The following is a 17,464-nucleotide window of genomic DNA, read 5'->3' on the forward strand; positions in this document are numbered from 1 at the left end:
CAAAAAAGATTACTTTAAATTCCCATCGTTTTAATTTAACTGAATCAACAATGAGTTGTGTATTTTTCTTTAAGCTTTGGTCACTTTGCATCACTGAAAAATGTTAAATAAGCATTTTAGGACACCTGGCAATATGTATTATATGTGTATTTATGTTTATGGTTCACAGAGCTCCTGGTCTAATTTCAGATTTATATTTGTTATCACTATAAACAGGTGATATCATATTGAATGTTGGACAACCTGCTGCCATGGAATACTTATTTAACTAAATAAAACAACATCTTGAATGTATGCAAAATGAGTCACATAAACACATTTATTTCTTAAATAAAATAAACTGCCGCCAAAAGACTTAAGCCATAAGAACTTTACATGGGGATTATCCTCAATTTCTAGCTTTTCTATTGGTTGTATTTTTATTTTACTACAATAGCTTTATTGTGTACTTACGTGGTAAAGACAAATTCTAATAATTCATAGATTTGCAAGGGCTTACAATATATTCAGTGTAAAGCAATAACAAAGCAAGCTACGAAAAGCAAGATCTGAAGATAAATGGAAGCATATTTCAACCCCGTCAATATATCAGATACTTCCAGAAGAAATAGTTGAGAGTCCATTATTTGAAACAGATGAAACAGCTGACCCCTCGGTTTGGCCAACGTCGCCTTGTTTCTTACTTTTTACTCCAAACAAACTGCAGATTTTCATCAGCATCAGGTCCACAATTTCTTCCTCCTCGGATGGCTACAAGAAACACAAAATTTAAATGGGCTATTACTGTGACAGTCGTCACACTTATGCAGAACTATAAGACATTTAAGACATCACTTGGATGAGGTACCTTGTGATGTTTCTGCTCTTGACTGAATGCCACCAGAATGACAGAGATAAAGAGGTTCAGAACAACAAAGGTCATGAACACAATGCAGGAGCCGATGAGGAAGGCACCCAGAACTGGATTGTAATTCAGAACCTGACGAATCAGAGGGAGGTCATACACTGTGAGACAGAACAGCCATTTGATTCTGCTGTGGTTTTATTACAGTCTACTACAAACCTCTTCGTAGTTAAATATGCCTAGCTGCAGGCTGACCATGGTCAATCCAGCATCCAGCAGAGTCCGATAGGAGTATAGCTTCCAGCCATACATTAGATTAGACTGAAATGCATAAGGTTAATCTCTGTGTTAATAACACTCTTTTGAATGTGTTCTATTTGACAAACTGTATCAGGTTAATGTATAGTGTGGGAAACTGCTCACAGCAATGGAGTAGGCTAAGAACATAATGGTCATGACCACCAGGAAGCCTGAAATATCAGTCCAGGCTCGCTGCAGCGTGGCCGTGATCATGTGCAGCTTCGGGTTCAGTCTCAGCAGGTGCCACAGTTTGATTGTAGCTAACAAGACCAAGAAGGCAATCAGATACCCCAGCACTGCATCAGCCTTGGCTGTCTCATGGAAACTGGCGTATCTAAAGACAGAGCATTAGAGAACAGGGCCTTGTTTTAATCCACTGAAAGAGGTTTTGATTCAAGTGATAAGATTAAAGTTGACCTCTACACATTCACATACCTATACACACTCACATACACTTTCACCTGAATTTTTTCTTCCAACTCCCTGGAAAAGAGTCCACATGAAATAAAGCAACTCTGGAAGATTTAAGTGGCAGGCTGTACCATATTGTGCTTATTTTATTTCATGTTTTACATATTGTCAGGAGTGAACTTGTGAAAACAGCTCAAGTGAAGGTCCTGTGAGAAACTTTCAGGTTGTGCCAAATTTGGTGCCCCCTGTGGACAGAGAGGTTTAACTCTTTGCTGATCTTATCCTGCACATATTGTCGTTATCTTTTCTCAAATAATTCTCATCCTACATTCTAAGAGTTTTTAAGATGCAACTCACAATTTATCCTTGTTGTGGAAACAATCATAAAGGTTGTTTTTGTCTAAAAGCCACCTAATGGCAGAGGTAACAGGCAATATGAAATGATTACAAAGAAATTATACATCTTCTCTTTCATGGTCTGGTTTGCTTTTCTAGGTCTTATCAGCATTCATTTCAGTCTGTTTCATCATTTTGCAGAACATTTTGTCGTATAATGCTAAGCTTACATATTTGTCTTTTTGGCTGAACAAGTATCAGCCATCACAAACAACAAAAATAACTTTGAGAACAACACTTTTATACTTTCCCTTTTGCTGGTTTTAGTCTGCTTTTATGTTTGTCTGGAACAACCTCCAAGTGAGTCTGAGACTACATACAAGACTTACTGATCTTTGTGGTTCTGGTAGTACTCAATGTTCTTCATTCCCAGCACAGTCCTCTTGATGAAGACAGACATGGCGCTCCAGCTGAGAATGATGATCCCCAGCTCGAGCAGGTTCCACTTACTCTTAAAATAAGCCCACTTGTGCTGTTTCATCAGCTTTCCCTGTCAGATGGAATTGGATTTTGTGTGCAAAGTTATTGGATGCAACTTTACTCTTATTACCAGTCATTTAAAATAGCATTGAATCATACCTGAACAAACATGTAATAAATGACAAAGAGGAAGTAAATGACTTCAGAGGCCATGACAAAGATGTGAAGGCCGCCAGTCGACTGGTAAAGACGCACATTCTGTAGCTCACTGCGAAACTGGAAAGCTCCTGTAGGAAACCAAAAGTTAAAGACAGAATGTGCAGCTCTAAAACAATAGCTAAACAGGAACTTCAGGCTGTACCTATAGCTGTGGTCTCCAGGAGCATGGTGACAATGCAGAAGAGGTTAACATTAGCATTGTACACGGTGAACTCCACAAAGATGGCTTGGGTGTACACGTCAAACCAGGTGTTATCATAGAGGTACTGAAGAGTTCTACAAAGAGATAAACATGGTTAAAAAATTAGATGATTAAGAAATGTTTGACCGTAAAACACAAAAGACCATCTGTGTTGAGAGACAGGACGTCAGTGATGTTCAATATACTGATTGGTGGAAAACTCTTGTGGCTAAATGTATTGAAACCTGAGAGTTGGTCATAGAATTATTGCTGGATTTTAACTCGTCATTAAAGACGACTCGTGTCCTCCACTTCCTATCAGTATGGAGAATGGCAGTTCTTCTTAGAGTGCTGCACAGAGGGTGGCACATTGCGGCAGCCTTTTTGCACCGTCACCTGTGTTTCAATGTGGATTTAAGTTTGGCTTTTTCCTTCCATCTATTTGTAAGGCTGCAACTAACAGGTATTTTCAACATTGAATAATAGATTTGTTTTGACTTTTACATGAAACGTCAGAAAAGGTTCAACAGTGTTTGTTTTACTTAATATGTTGTCAGAATTGTCCCTTCTGTCCAATAAAAAAACCTAAATCCATTACCTAAATTCTTGTTGATAATTCTTATTACTTAACTTTATATCATTAACTTGGGTTTATATTCGTGGTAACTTAATACATTACAAGTCCTACCTGCTGGAGTTTTGTAAATCAGGCCCCAAATCCATGACAAACCCTCCTCCTCTGTAGAGCCTCACACTGCCCCAGAGAGGTAAGGCCCTCAGTTTGCCCTGAGACTGGTACATCCATGGGCTCTGAGGTTTCAGAGAGGAGTTATCTTGCATGGCGCTGCTCCAGCCTGGACTGTAGGAGCCCATGTCCTCCAGCTCCCATGAGTATGGAGAATGGCAGTCCTTATCAGACTGCTGCATAGAGAGGGGCACATTGCAGGAGCCTTTTTGCACCCTCACCTGGCGAAGGCGAGCGTTCCCAACAAGCTTGGAGTTTCCATCAGTGATGAATCCTAGGACAAGACATGGATATTGAAAGCAGAGATTAACTGAAAAAAAAAAGTAAATATTTTGTATTTTACTTGCCATGCAGTTCAAATAAATAGTAGGCTGTGCAAATGTTTTTGAGGATTCTAAAATAATAGTGATGAAAACACAATTTCCTGTGTTTTTAAAAGGAAACAAACAATTGGACCTGTTAAAAGGGCGTTCATGCAAGGCAGTCATGCGTCACATTTAATAACATCACAACATACCAACCTGGGTACTCTCCAAACAGGCTGCTCAACAGAGTTGTGTTTGCCCAGTCGAACACATCCTGAATGCTCATGCTGTCTGAGATGCCTTTGCTGAAGCTCTGTCGAATGTGTTGAGTCAGAAAGTAGGCGTTTGGATCCCTCTGACCATATGCCACCAAGAGAAGCATCCACATGAATCCCATGTAGGCTACATCACAAACAAATATCACACATCAGCATCTCAAACTGTTTGAATACATCCCGTGTCGTTATGATTCTCCTACTTAGAATCTCCTTGAACAGGGCGAAGACTCTCTGCTCTTTTATCATGTTGTTCCTCATCCTCTCGATGTCAGTGGGAGGTGGTGGCTGATAGAAGCTGCATGCACTGTCTCTTCTAGCTGCATGGACCATGTCTGGATCATCTGAAGAAGGCAAGCAGAACAAAAATGTTTTTTTTTTTTTCCTCGATGCAAAACTATACAATAAAAGTTCAAACTGGGAAACAAAAAACAAAAAAACCTGTGTTTCTCAGACTGTCATCAATCAGAGGCTCTCCAAACTCCTCCTGATCAACTTTTTTCAGAACAAGAGCGAAGAAAGCAGCAAAGCCAAGAACCTAAGAAAGAACATGTTCAGAAACTAAAACAAATCAATTCTAAATGTTTATTTAGGAAAAAGAAAGCCTGTTTATGGTGCTATAAAATACATGTGTTTAACTAAATTTAATGATGATCAATTATTCATATATATATATATATATATTTGGTCCTTGAAGTATCTTTTATCAGCCACTTTATCATACTCAACTTTTTCATTTGATACATTTCTTGTTCTTTTGTTTAAGTCAATGAATCTTATAATGAGGTTGATTTTTGTTTCATGTCAAGTATTATTATTTTAGAATACGTTTGCTTTATTGTTGCAAGAGTTTAAATGACTTGTCATTGCTTTACACTTAACTCGTGGACTGTATGCATAAACTTAATAAATCAATCCAGTTTAAAGTATGTTAGATGTTTTTTGTCAGTTCCCATAAATACAGTTAAAGTCATTAAACTAAAAAAAACAGGTATATGTTAAAAAATCATTTGTACTGCTGCCAATGTTATGTCTATGTACTCTAACCATGACCCCCACCTTCAATGGCTGAGTGATAAAGAGGCTCTCAAAGAAGGAGACCAGCATGGAGATTAGCCAGCTTATAGAGCGGTCTTTCCCGTACGTGAGCCCGTACATCATGGTGAAGTATCCCGACACACAGCTGGTTGCAATCACAAGCGTCCAGCCAACAAACACAAACCACCATGGCAGCCCTCCCTGACAGCACTTCTTGCTGGACCCTCCGTCAATGCTCTCTTCTGGACTTGGACTGCGGTCCAGCTGGTCTCCTTCCAGGCTGGAGGAGGGGAGGTGGTACTCCAGGAGACCCTTCATTCCCTGGACTTGCTGCATGGCCCGGTTGTAGCTGTCTGGATTTGGAAACCGAGATGGTCCCAACAAACCCAGCTCCTTCTCAACATGACGTAGCTGCCTGTACAGGTACCTGGTGTTGGTGCTCTTCTTCTGAGCTTCATCGGAGGTCTTCTCTGGACTGCTGCATTCTCGGGTTTCTGTGCACAAAAATCTGCATCACTCAGGTAGGTTTCTAACTCACAATTATAACAACGACAAAACCTGCTTAAATTGAATCTCCTTATTCAGACCACAGAACAATTTACTGTTCTCTAAGTAGAATTATTCATTTAGATAGAAGAATTATTCATTTTCAGGGAAACTACATTAAAACATTCATACTTTGTATGAGAAACAGCAAATACTGTCTGTCTTTTATCAAGATCTTTTTTCAAATGATGTAAGGGAAATGCATTGATCATTGTTCCATCTCTGTACCAAAGAAAAATTGAATCAAGTAAGACAGTGAGAAAATTACAGCTGAAGAAAATTCATATCTGCTAAGGAAATCTGACAGAAGAACAGACAGATAAAAGATAAATATTGTATAAAATAATTATTAATAGGTGTTCCAACATTTCTTGAAAGTATTTTTGTATTAAATCGAGTTAACAATATCTGATACACGTGTTGTATTCGTCTTCCAAAAAGGATAGGCCAACAAAAATCCAAATCACAAGATATAAGGAGTGTTGTAAAGTTTTACTTTTTTTTACCTTGCAGATTAACAGCACGTAAACTGAGGATCATCGAGCGATCGCTTTTGGAGGCATCAGTGTAAAAGTCTCCAGTCGCCCGGTTCTGCTGTCTGATAATGTTCTCCACCAGAGACAGCAGACTGTTGATGTCAACCTGCTGACCGGGCCGCAGCTGCATGTCAGGCAGCGGACTCTTCATGGCCTTTGAGAGAGACTGAGCAATCCTCTTTATGTCCTAAAGAAGACAGCACATGAAGCACATGAGTCAGAAGACAGAAGCGAGGAGTAATCATCATTTCCACATCATTGATCGGGACATCTGTTTCCTCACCTTAATGACAGTGTCCGGTGTGATGTCCTTCAGCTCTTTCTGAGGAGAAGAAGTCTGTGACGGAGAGACACGACCAGTCTTTGCCTGTTTGGATACGTCTGTTTTGGCGGTTGCCTTTTCTCTGGGACGAGTGTTTCTGAAGATGCTCACAATAAGAAGATTGATGGGAAACATAATGATCGAACTTTGAATTCCAATCATAACTTGTTGCCAGGTGAACTCGATATGACCTGCAAAATAAATTGGAAGTAATTCAAATACAAGAATATGCAATCAAACTATAAACATCCGGCCATAAAAGCCTCAGTACTTCAGTATTTTCTGCCTGAGGTCACCGCCATGACATTATTACAAATCCATTTAAAATTTGAGTTAACGGTTGAGGTTTCAAAAAGCAGGCTGGTGCTGGAAACATTGAACATATAATATTTTCTTTCATAGCTCTTGTAAGGTTTTAAACAAGTGTTCCACTGCAAAGTTTGACATTTTAATGACGTTGACTCTAAAGACATTTGAAAATGTTTTTATTTCCTACCAAGGTCCATTGTCTGCTCAGAGGGGTCAGTGGGGATACCCCAAAACATGATGCTGGTCAGCATTGTGCACAGCAGCAGTGAAAAGCAGCAAGACACTCGCTGCACACGAGTGAAAGTGCTGCAGGGGGGCCGACTGATCACAGAGAACCAAATGTGGCCGTCACGGAAATCCTTTGCTGTCTTCATAAAGAACAGGTTACTAGAATTATTGAGAAAAAAAAAACGAAACCAGGATTCAAGAACAATAAACATTAAATCAACATAATAAGTAATTATGTCAAATCCCTAACCTGTTTAATGGATGCTCTTACCTAAACCTCTTCAAATCCATCTCTGTTGCTACTGGGAAGACTTTGTCAAGAGTACACTCCCCCACGTCTATAGCTAGCCAGGAATTACAGAGGAAGTGCCATTTTTGACCAGTCTCCAGATCCTGCACCATTACTTTGTTGACATACCTGCACATAAATGACATAATCATCTTCTTTACTTAAAGCATCAGAACAACCTGGTGGTTTCATCACATCTTGACCTTCAACCCATACCACGCCGGGTGTGCTCCCGAGTTGTCATGCCACACTCTGACGCTCTGCAGATCCCCGAGGGAGAAGTGAGTGGTCATCAAAAACATGTCCACCCCACCCCTCTCAAACACAGGCTTCTCAGGGTCTGTCAGGTGGTGGGGCTCACTCTCTCCCTCTGTGCCCTGCAGAGTTATCGTCACCTGAAACAAAAAAAGGTACATCAAGATGTAAAGAGTGAGTCGGAGCCATAAATATTTTTTGGTTCTGTGAGAGTCTCTAACAAGAATCGCTTACCTGAGAGGAGGTGGATGCACTATGACGATGCCCTGTGCTTAAATTCAGCAAATAACGATACTCAGCCAAGGGGTCATTATCTTCAAGCACTGTTATCTTCACCTACAAGTGATAATACAGAAACCGTTTAAAAGATTCCTTTTTTTGATCTTCTGAATAAATGGACTAAGGTTAATGTTACATAACTAAGTGTCAACTATGATTAAAAACTGAAACAATGAAAAGCTTTTAATTACAGACCATTACTGATCCCATTTCTTTACATATTGTATTGCTTCTTAAAGGGTCCAGCATTTCAAATCCCCATAATAGTTTGATCAATAAATACTTCACTGAGAATGACCTTGGCTGAGTCTTGAATGTCTTTCCTGCGTGCCCACACAACTACCAGAAGATAAGCAGCAAAGATGGAGCCCACGAAACAAACCACCACAGGATTGTTAGTGAATGTTGCGAAAAGTTCTGCAGTGCGTGACACATCCACCAAGTTGGGCATAACAAAGAAAGAGCTGCCAAAGAAAGTTAAGTGGTTACAGAGGCACTGAGTCACCAGTGACGTTGTGAGCGGCCCGACCTGGAGAAAAAAGATTAGACAAGCAGACTGTCAAACTTTTTTTTAAAGAAGTATTGATGCAACCGCTTTGGAGGATTTTGTTTAACTTACCCTGCAACCATCTTCACTCCAAGTAGACCCAGTTTCATTCCAGTATTTACACTGGGCAGCAATTGATACCACATTGACTGTAGCATTGAGGAATTTGACCCCTGGCTCCACAATGGGCTTTATGACAAGGTAGTGCACTCCAACATCTGCTGTTCTGTTTTTGGGACTCAGCACCCAGGTATATTTCTCCTCTGAGGTCAAATCAGACAAACATTCATACGCAGGCTGACATGTGTATAACGAGCCAACCTTCTCATTATGATGAAAATGGTCTTGACACTGTCTCACTTTCACATAGCATTTTATAACCAGACACCTGTCACAGGTATGGGATCCCCAAAACATTGTTTGCCAATTGTTTCTTTGGGACATTTTTTCCTTATTCATGACAAACACACAGACTGTAACACAGACTATCCAAAAATATTTAACCTCCAAAAAAAGTTGACATTTAAAAGGTAACTACACCAACAATGAATATGTATGCATCATAGATTTCTTCATGTGGTCATCATGCAATTTCTCCCATCCTAAGGGAAATGAAAAAGATCTATACTTGAATTGATGCATGTTTATCAATCTTTGAGAATTAGTGGAAAACAGGCTTACACTCTTTCCCCTGTACTTAGTGTAGTTTGTATTCAGCTTTGAGTAATAATATAAATGCAAATTCCGGTTAATCTGGTAGTTATACTGTGATAGGCTTAGACTATAATGAGACCCGGCACACTGAACTCCTATCTCTTCCTGTCAATCCTTTTCACTCTATCTGTATACATTTATATTATATTACTGCATGTCTTTAACTTGAAGTCCTCATGTATCATTGGAATTACGAGCCTTATATCTTCCTGAGCTCCTGAGCTCTCTTATCTCGTATGGTTATGTTGGATGGTTGTTGTGGACAGCTTGCTGCTTCCAGAATCAGAATTTGTCTCAAACTGCAACTATTAATATCAGTCTCACTTAGCTCATCATGGTGGACTTATGTTCGGTCTCTATGATTAATATAACAAGGCTTGTTTTTTTGTAAAGTTTCTGAAGAGAAACATATGTTATGAATTGGTGTCATACAAGTAAAGACCAATTGATTGAAGATTACCTTCTTTGGAATTCTCAAGAGGGATACGAGTCTTGGCAACATAATTCTCCTCATTTGGATAATCTTTGTACCCCAGGAATAGCATGAAGGAAATGTCTTCAGACGGCTCCATTTTCATCACCAGTGTTACATCCGGCGACGGGACGTCAATTATTAATGTGCTGAAATTGGCAAGGTCTAGGACTGTGCTGTTCTCCTGCCCGACGTCGAGCCTCGGCAAGAGAATCTGACATGGCAGAGCAGATGTTGCTTGGAACAGCTTGAAATCTTCTTCAAAAATAAAGTGACTTGAAGGTTTTATGAATCAAACATTACCTCAATCTCTTCAGGTAAGTTCTCTACAGGAATGACAGAGCCGTTCAGTCTGGTCAGTGAGACCGATCCTACAGTCCCTGTGATGTTTTCCTCCTTCCAGGAATATGGATTATTCTCGAAACTCATCATCTAGGCAGAAGTACATTTCATAACTGTACATATTATGCCAACGTTTCTTATTCAATCAATCTGTCCTCTATAGTCTATGGAAGATTCTAAAAATAGCATTTTACGTAGGACCACACCATCATGCAGGGTGCAAATTGACAATAATTCCTTAATTATATTGGAATGGAGAGTATGAATCAGGTGATGTTTTGTTTTGTCAAACATAATGCAAGAATGGATAGGAGGGTTAGGGTTGAATTGCTCCTGTTCCTAAAACTTTGCTATATACAGTAGAATCATTTATTGACTAGAGGTAGTGCAGTCTGATTAGTGAGCATTTTGAGGCATCAAATAGTTTTCTATTGTTTTTATTTACTTTTAACATTTTATTTACGAGTAACATTGTACTTAATGCTTGTCAAATCTGAGTTTTTAAAGTAGAACACTCTTGAATAGGTCCAAGCATCAGCCTGCAAAGCATTTAGTTTCTCCATTGCCATAAACCCTTACTCTGACATCCACTGGCTCCTCTGGAGAGACAATATGAGCAGGCAGCGTTGGGAAGGAAAATCTGGAGGAGCTGTTTTTCTGGACATTAATATCCTGCATTTGCATCGTTCCTGGAGACACTCTACAGGAAGCAGAATAAGAATGATCTTAACAGTAAACCCCGATTGTTCCTGTGTAAAGTCTCTGACATCAGACATGTCTTACCTGTTGACATACACACTGATGTGTCCAGAATCAATGATGGCAGGTTCTCCATTCAGCTTCCTATTATTCAGCAAAGCACTCTGAACGTTGTTTATCCCAGTAAGAAGAAAATCTGAGACTTTTTTCTGGGGTTGGGTAAAGACAACAGTGAACTAAGGGAAAACACATTTATAAACATTAGTGACGGCTTTGTACTTACATTTGATGAAACATTCAAAATATTACTGGCTGCTTCAACTATGGGTGTAGCTGCTTGCATAACTTCTCCATCATAATCATGATCATCACTGATGTCCTGATTAACACTGATAATGTTGAGGGAGGAGCTGAGGTCAACCAGCAATGACCCTGCTTCTTCCTAAATACGGGGAAAGAAATCAAAAAAACTGGTCTTTGAACAACTTTGAAAAAGAGCTGATGATACAATTTGTAAGTATTGCTCCTGTCTGTTTACAAACTCTCTGCACTACATTTTCATGCATTATTCCATAAAGGTTCATTTCTATATTTTCTTTTCAATGTAACTCTTTGATATATTCATATTGCTGTACTGATATTCTCTACTGTACTTGAGCATTAAGACTGAGCTCGTCTGGGCGATGGGTGAGTCCAGCCACGGCTCTGGCCGTCACTTGCACGCCCTGAGTCGTGTTGCTTGGTGAGTCGAGCAGGACTGTCGTCATTTTGGTCAACATTTGCTCCCTGAGCTGAAAAAGAAGGAAGCGTCGATTAACAACAAATTTCTCTCCAATCTTCCACGACACAAGTTGTAACAAATTGCTCACATGTTAGAAAGTACAGTATTTGTGTGTCTCAACATGTCACACTATTACCTTCCTCCTGGCATCCTTCTGCTCTTGGATGGGCTCTGTATTCAGCATGTCAGAAACTGAAGTAAACATTTGTCCCAGTGATTCACCAGAGAGCAGACCCTGCTGCTCCAACTGACTCACAGAGTCCTCCACCGCAGATGTGAGAGCCTCCACGGAAGAGCTGGATCTGCTTGTCAATACCTATGTAGGATAAATAACAATCAATCTGAATCACACAATTTCCTTGTCTTTGACAGGTTCTTAATTTATCTCGACCTCTTTATTCCTCCTATGTTTCTAAATCCAGGAAGATGACAAACCTGAGTCGAGATGCTTGTTGTGGCTTTCTCGTTTTCATTTTGCATGGTCACAACAATGGACAAACTGTAATTGTTGTTTTCATCACCGAGAGGCAGGAAAACAGATTTCACCTCGTTTGTATTACTGCAGCGCAGATGTTTGCCTTTGAGACAGAAGAGACAATTGCGTAAAGCTGTGTAAATCATTGTTTGAGTTTCTAAAAAGTATTGTTAAAGACTCACCTGTGTCTGTTTTGAAGCAATAGGAACACCCCTTAGAGCAGGAAGTGTTTGTTTGACAGCTTATGTCAAAAGCATCCAGAACTGTTCCTGAAGGTGGAGAGATGCTACACGAGAGGGAGGTGGGGTCTGCAGGTGCATCAGTAGTTGCTGGTTTAGTTGGATCAGGACCTGGAATTGGTAGAGTGAACTTGACAAAACCTGGTTCCTTCGTGCCTGTAAAACAAATAAAAGGTTTTATGATTCATAACTCTTCTTCTTAAACAGTCAGAGGTAAAACTGTATTCATCTGAGAAAGAAAAAGGCAATTTTGAGGAGAGCACTGTTTAAAATCTTTTGAAACAACATGAAGACTTTGTGATGAAGACCCACCATAAGCAATCACACTGACGTTCTGCCCAGCGTCCCTGGAAATCTTCAGATATTTACTGTGCACAACATATTCAGTATTGCCATTCTGCCTCTCCATGGGAGGCTTTGTTCCTGCTTTGGAGTAGCATTTTTTGAGGGCACCCTTGGATAAAAGTCATAAGTTAATAAGTCTTTCATAAATTGACTGTTATGCAAGAGTGAAAGTGCTATTCCAGACTTACGCTCAAAGGTTCGGGATCCTCAATATACCAAACTACATCTGGGCAAGTTTCTGTGCAGCTCAGTCTAAGCTCTATGGGGTCCTTTGTGTTTATTGAAGCACAACTATCACAACTGCAAGAAAAACATTTAGAGTTATCAAGGTTACCTGCTTCTTTAAAGTAGCATGTGAAGCTTTAAAGAACCCCACCCCCCTTTCCATCCCTTTTACCTGATCGTTACATCTGTGAATTTCTTTGGAGCAACTGTTACACAAGCTGAAGCTGAAGCAAGGTCAACCCACTCCCTGAACCAGGCTGGTCTCTTCACAGTTAACACATATTTAAAAACATCAAAGGGATCTGGAAGGCAATCTTTTTGGATGACGTGAGTTTCTTCTGTAGTTTTGTTTCTGCATTTGCAATTCCCTTCTGCACAAAAAGAAGCACAGACACATCTTGGAAATAGCACTGAAACAATTACTCACAGACTTTACACATAGATAGATATCATGACACACATGTGGTTTGTATATATGCAAGGCATGGAAAGAATAGTGAGAAAACAAAGCAGCCAGAAACACATTTCGGTTCCAAAATTAGACACAAATTGAATTGACATCTGTTTGACACTGTAAGTTCAGTTCAAGTTGTTTTAACCCATAAACATGAAATCCAGCTTCAACAAATCTAGAAAAGCAGTAATCCTTTAGGCGTGAAAAAAACTGATCATGCCAAGATAAGTAAAAAAATTACACCAGTTCTGCTGAATTGAGGGTCAAAATTGGACATTGCTAAGGATAAATTGACATGCTAATTTTTGATAAACTGTGATCAGATGAGGAAATCAGTTGGGTGAAAAATGTAACAGCATCCATACAGCCTGAGTTATATTCAAAACTAACTTGTTTCAACTCTGAGCTATCCATTAATTGCTGTACTTACTGCATTTCCATTCAAATGCAAGTCCTTTGCTGGGTAATGATTCAGTTCCAGTTACGCTCAGTGTGACACTCTGAGCGTAGTCAACCAGAGAGTCTGGAGTCTGCATAACTTTCAATTCATTAGATTCCTCAACACTTTTATTCTGTAGGTGAAAACATAGTCATTGTGCAGAAAAATACACAAAAGCATACATATGTTTGTATTTCATAGGTTAGTGAAATGACTATTCACAGGTGTTTAAGGCTAATCTGGAACATACTCTGTCTCCATGCTCATCTGATGAAACATCAGACCAATTCTGGCAAGCCTGAAGTATACTCTCCAAGTCCACGTCCACATCCAAGGTGGAAAGAGCATTCACAGCTTTTACATTTACCTTCAACAAGCCTTGAAAAAAAACAGTTTGTGTTTAGGAGTATAAAGCACATATATTACACTCTTTATTGTATACAGTGCAGCTTTAACTTCAAGTACCTTCAAGCGTGCTGGAGAATGTGAAAGATTGTAAGCTAGCATTCGGCATGGCCCTGGTCTCAGAGATGTTGTTCTTAGCTCCAGTCAGAGTAAAGAGCAGTTCTGCAGGAGCTCCTCGCTCCAATGAAACACCAATAATGAGATCAGTAGAGTCAGGACACTTGTCTTCCTCGGATATCACCGAGGCCTTCAGGCCTTCAACAGGCTCCAGCAGACACAGCTCCACATGGGAGGACACTGTGTGGGATGTGACCTTGTTAGAGGCAGTCAGAGTCAGGTTGTGGCAGCCATGTCCAAGCCTCGTAACCACATTTTGGCTCAGAGTAATGTTCTGTGGTATAATCCCTCTGTCCACAGATAAGCTTGCAACCACATGGTCTTTATGTTGAATTTTGTATGAAACATTAGTACCTATTTACACAAAAAATGAAAGTTATAGTTATTTTTTTGACTAGTGCTCTGAAGCGTTTATCCCCTGCAGTGTGAAAACTCACTCACCAGCCTCTACAACAACCTGGATCTGAACAGTCCGACCATGCAGCACGTTGCATTTAGAGCCATCTGTTGCCATATTCCTGCTATTGCACTTTATGACACCAAATTCTCCAATGGGCTCCTGAATGGTGATGGATTTCTGAGCTGTAACGTGCCAGTCACTGGTGTTGCACTCCACACTGACCATGAAAACACCAGGCCGATTGTATTTGTGCATCACAGTACTCTCCATCCTGTGAGACATTGAATTTAAAGGTTTATGAGGCTTAAAAAATCATTAATAATCAATTAATCAATCTGTCTGTCTGTCTGTCTGTCTGTCTGTCTGTCTGTCTGTCTGTCTGTCTGTCTGTCTGCCTGTCTGTCTGCCTGTCTGTCTGTCTGTCTGTCTGTCTGTCTGTCTGTCTGTCTGTCTGTCTGTCTGTCTGTCTTATAGAATGCAAGGTCATCATTCTCACTGCTCTGGGCTGTATGGATCGACTATATGGCCGTCTCCAGCGTTCACTGTGCATGTGAGGTTTCCCTGAAAAGGTTGAAGAAGCCACTTCACAGTGAAGTTGACATCATCAAAGACAGCTGCCAGCTGTCTCATCAACAGGTGGATTCCTGAGAGGGAAATGATCATTAGTTTGACACGTGGAAACTTTGCTTCAGTATAGTTAAAAACTTGAATAACGCTTCCTTCTCTATGAAGTTGCTATCATGTCACTCAGTACAGTACAGTAGTGAGGCAAACATTTGACTGACGAAGCTGTTTTGGAAAAGCGGATGAAAGCTGAACAGCAACAAATGGAATTGAGTCACTGGAACAGCAACACAAGCCATAGAGTACAATGTCCATGGAGAGGACATCAGCCACCACTTTTGAGACCTGCCCATACTGTACAGATGAACTCTGCAAGGCAATACAACAGTACATGGATGTACGGCTAAAGTTACACTGATTTGTACATTTCCATAATAATGATATATAGTCCGATTTCAGAGAGAAAATATTAATAATAGAAGTAAAGGACAAAATGTGTATCTGACCATCTTTGCAGTGGTACTCCACAGACATGTAATTCTTCAGCATCGGACATGGTTCCCCATAAGCGCTCAGATCAACTGGAGTCTGGCACGCCTGCAGTCCATGGCAATGAGCTGGATTTAAAGACAAAAAAATAGAACACAAATTGCAGATGATATGGGTAAATTAGGAGGCGGAGAAAATATTGTTAAAGTATAGGTTTAAAATGGATGGCACTGTTAAGCTATCAATCCATTGATTTTGATTATTTGTAAGGATGGTTCAGTATCTCTAATGAGGATTTATCTTGAAGCTATTTGACTCATTATAAGTAACTATGAAGAAAAACATTTCCTTAGTTATGTCACAGTCCAGCATAATTCAAGATGTCATGAATGTAAATGTAGATTTAAACCACAGCCCATCTACAGTATACAGACCCTAGCAGGGAATTTCCAAAGTCTTTAAATATTTTTTTTCCTTAATTCCAAAGATGTATTTAACAAAAACAATATTTGTGGTGTTTTTTTTTTTTTCTGGCCATGAAAGCAGCTCAAACAAAGCCACTTGTTAAAACAAAATGTCCATCATTCTTACCAGAGAACCAGGTGGCAGGTTGAGTAAATACAGACTAAACAGACCTGTTAAACGTCGTTTTTGTTTAAACATACAACCAGCTTGTTGTGGAACAGCTAGTTGATACCTGAAACAGAATCTGTCACATCGATCCAGCTGCACTCCTCTTGGGATGATGTTGGTGTGCCAGTGAGTTTAGAACGACAGTAATGGATGGTTTTTCGGCCGTAGAAGCTGTCAACTATCTCTATAACCTGACCAGAACCACACTGCAGTGTTGCATTTTGGCCATCACACACAATTGATTTCCCAGATTCTGGGGAAGAAAAAAAAACAATCATAGAAGGGCATCAAGCACCACATAGGTTCATTGTAATTATTTTATTTACTGAGTGCACAGAGTTCATACCAAACTGGCAAATGAAGTTAAGTTCCTGACTACAGTTCCCTGCTGCTTCCCATTGGAAGTTTGAGTGTTTCAGGACGTGTCCGCAGACTGCCCCTGCATCTGGCATGTTCACCCAGTTACTGTAGCTGACATCTGAGCCATCAAGCCAAGCAAGGGAACCTGTGAGAGAGCAGTAGTAATACACAATTCAATTAGACATTATGGCCTGGATCGTTTTATAAAAGCAAAGATATGAGAACAACAACTGTTACATAAAACAATGTCATTCTCTTTGAGAATGATATTCAAACATCATAAACAACAAAACAATAGATTAAGCTGGTGAAAAAGATAAAAGAACAATAAAAACACATTCCGTATCAAGAGAAAAAACACACATTTGTAAATCAGCAGGGCTATTGAAAAGTTCAGTGAATGACAGATATCTCCCCAGCACCTGCTGCGAGAGGGAGATATCCAGTTGTCCCTGTCGTTAGAAAACAAACATTGTGCACATCTATACAATGGACATCCAAGCTGCTTGCCAAGATAACAGCTGAGGGGATTATCTTTACTTCTGACCTATTTTACTCTAATATTCATTTAGGTATATAGTTTTACAGATAGATCAAAGTCAGTTGATAATATAAAAAGGTTTAAGTGACATTAACAGTCTATTCTCAATTACTTTTGGCACACTTTTATTACATCTGGAGCTTAGCAGGTAATACATTTAAACTCTTTTAAAAATGATATAAAGCAATGTGCTATCTGGTTCCCCTGTCCCTGTGCCTCTCACCCTCAGTGGCAGCAGTGTCGAGTGTGAGGTTTGGAGCTGCAGGTGCCAGCCCGAGCCACCAGTCCTTCTCCTGCTCCAGGTGCTTCTGAAGGAACTGCTGGA

At 39.9% G+C, this 17,464-nt stretch overlaps 1 protein-coding gene across 1 annotated transcript; it reads right to left on the reverse strand.

Moving 5' to 3' along the window:
- Positions 1-303: 303 nt before the first annotated feature.
- Positions 304-17,464, reverse strand: LOC306821815 (polycystin-1-like protein 2). Its single transcript, XM_079340392.1, has 41 exons — positions 17,363-17,464; positions 16,585-16,743; positions 16,303-16,491; positions 15,623-15,733; positions 15,049-15,196; positions 14,594-14,823; positions 14,096-14,506; positions 13,881-14,008; positions 13,622-13,763; positions 12,910-13,108; positions 12,701-12,812; positions 12,480-12,621; positions 12,111-12,323; positions 11,889-12,031; positions 11,590-11,769; positions 11,326-11,463; positions 10,956-11,114; positions 10,757-10,881; positions 10,553-10,673; positions 9,935-10,063; positions 9,620-9,845; positions 8,518-8,708; positions 8,197-8,427; positions 7,854-7,955; positions 7,581-7,759; positions 7,347-7,493; positions 7,035-7,234; positions 6,500-6,729; positions 6,187-6,403; positions 5,156-5,628; positions 4,538-4,634; positions 4,300-4,440; positions 4,038-4,223; positions 3,460-3,790; positions 2,733-2,866; positions 2,531-2,658; positions 2,281-2,441; positions 1,268-1,478; positions 1,064-1,165; positions 848-979; positions 304-750 (listed from the first exon to the last, which is right to left on the reverse strand). Exons 2-41 carry the CDS (start codon positions 16,688-16,690, stop codon positions 589-591), a joined length of 7,107 nt encoding a protein of 2,368 aa, XP_079196518.1. The 5' UTR covers positions 16,691-16,743; positions 17,363-17,464; the 3' UTR covers positions 304-588.

The sequence above is a fragment of the Symphodus melops genome (genome assembly GCF_947650265.1).
Source record: "Symphodus melops genome assembly, chromosome: 3".
In the NCBI taxonomy this organism is placed as follows: domain Eukaryota; kingdom Metazoa; phylum Chordata; class Actinopteri; order Labriformes; family Labridae; genus Symphodus; species Symphodus melops.